Consider the following 2,109-nt stretch of genomic DNA (forward strand, 5'->3'; position numbering starts at 1 on the left):
CCAAAACCATCAGATTTGACTACAGGAAAACGATGTGGCTTTTCCCCCGCCCTCCCTCCCCCCTCCCCTCCAAGATCTGTGTGAGAACTTAGGCTGCAGACGGAATCCAGAGGAACCCAAACCCAAAAGAACAGAGAAAAAGCCCCAACTCCATGTATACACATGTACTCTGCTGTCTGCGACGGGGGTCGTCCCGGGATAGCACCACCACCAAAGGTTTGACGTAGCCTAGTGGAACTTCACAAACTCTTCCAGAGTTCTGGGGATCTGGTTTTGGTAGCTGATGTTATAGATCCGTACTGCTCGGGCAGCCAGGCACTTGAGACTCAGCTTCATTTGAGTTTTAAGGAGTATTTCAGACACCCCCGTTGTACTTTTATCAAGAGGGGTTTTCTTCTGCTTGTTTGTCATGTCTGTGTGAGCACCAGCCTCCACCAGGCTAATGATGATGGAATGCAACGTCAAGAAGTCGCTGATGGGCCTGTGATACTGGACAATGATGTGGAGCGGGCTGTTCCCTTCGTTGTCCACAGCGTTCACGTCAGCACCACAATCCAGTAGGAGTTTCGTGACGAGCGCGTTAGGAAAGCTGCAGACATCGTTCGTGTGGAAGTCGTCGACCGGCGTACCGGAGTTGACAGCGTGATGCAGCAAACTCGAGCCGTCCCGAGTCCTGGGATCAAGGTGAATCAGGTTGTAAATCTGCTTGTTGATGCGCGACTGATCCTCTTCACTGCACTGGGTCTTGGTAGAGATGCAGACCAGGTAGAGAAAGGTAAAGATGTTGCACTCGTAGTTGTCCACGGCTGTGTGCATGTCAGCGTCCTGGGTGGTTTTGATCCGGGACATGCCCTGCTCTATTTCCAAGACGCTGCACCTCAGAACGCTCTCGATGTCCTTGGCTTTAACGGGCTCGTTTAAGTGTATCATCTGAGAGAAGACCTGAGCGAACCTCAGGAGATCCTTATGAGTGTTCCTGTTGCCTTTCTGCCTTAGATGCAAGGCATGGAGCCACAGCTTGATACACTGCTCAAACTCCATGTTGTCTGCATAAACAGCCCCCCGGTAAATAATGGGGTGAGAAACGTCGATATTGTCCGAGCCCAGAATTCGTTCTCGCACAATGAGGCCTTCCATGTGAAGGGCATCTCTGTCCTGCCTAATAGACTCTAATTCCTGAGGAGTCCTGCATTCAGTCCTGTTTCCATAAGCTTCAATTTGGGGAAGAACTTCTTTTTCAATTATATTCTCGCTGTCCCGGTACCTCTCCAGCATCGCTAAATATAAATAGTGGTAAGTCTTCATCATATCGTAGTTTTCTCTGTCGTTTGCAAACGAGGCACCCAGGAGCTCCAGAGCTTCAATGCGGCTTCTCCTGTCGCAGTCAGCGTGAGCAAGCAGCAGCTCCACAACGTCGGCCTTGCAGCTCTCGGCAGCCACTTTCAGCGGCGTCATCCCGTGGCCGTTCACCATCATCGCCGCCTTCCACCTGACCAGCTCCCTCACGATTTCCAAGTGTCCGGCTTCGGCCGCGAAGTGCAACGCCGTGGCACCGCAGTGGGCTTTGGCGTTGGGGTCGGCGCGCTGCTCCAGGAGGTACCTCACCACATCCGTGTGGCCTTTGTAAGCCGCGATCATAAGGCAAGTGTTGTCGTACTTGTTGGCGATGCTGATGTTGGCGTTGTTTTCCACCAGGTACTTCACGATGTCCAGCCTGCCGTCGAAACACGCGGCTCTCAGGGGAGTCGAGTTGGTCACCGTGGTGTGATTCACGTTGGCGCCGTGACTCACCAGCAACTTGACGACCTCAAAGTGGCCAGCTCCTGCCGCACACCAGAGCGCTGTGGCTCCATCGATGACAAAGCTGCAAACGTGAAGACAGAAAGGAGCAGTTAAAGCGACTCTTCCAAAAGCATCTTTTACGAGCAGTATGCACCGGGCACGTACACACCCAGCCGTTAAAAGCTATTTTAGAGCCATCCTGTTTCAAAGCTTGACGGAACTTACCGGGGTAGCCAAGGGAAAAGCGCGAGAGGCTTACCAAGCACACAGACCTCCCGAAGAAAACATGCTGAAACTTGAAAGCAGCCAAGGGATTTAGCCACATTG

The 2,109-nt window shown here is 52.5% G+C and overlaps 1 protein-coding gene across 1 annotated transcript; it reads right to left on the reverse strand.

Moving 5' to 3' along the window:
* Window positions 1-228: 228 nt before the first annotated feature.
* Window positions 229-1,864, reverse strand: FEM1B (fem-1 homolog b (C. elegans); the record flags this gene model as incomplete). Its single annotated transcript, XM_010157212.1, has 1 exon — window positions 229-1,864. A coding segment is annotated over one exon (1,636 nt), but the record flags the coding sequence as incomplete, so codon positions are not given.
* Between the last annotated feature and the right edge of the window lie 245 nt (window positions 1,865-2,109).

This window comes from Eurypyga helias, unplaced genomic scaffold (assembly GCF_000690775.1).
Source record: "Eurypyga helias isolate BGI_N326 unplaced genomic scaffold, ASM69077v1 scaffold29358, whole genome shotgun sequence".
NCBI classification, from domain to species: Eukaryota; Metazoa; Chordata; class Aves; order Eurypygiformes; family Eurypygidae; genus Eurypyga; species Eurypyga helias.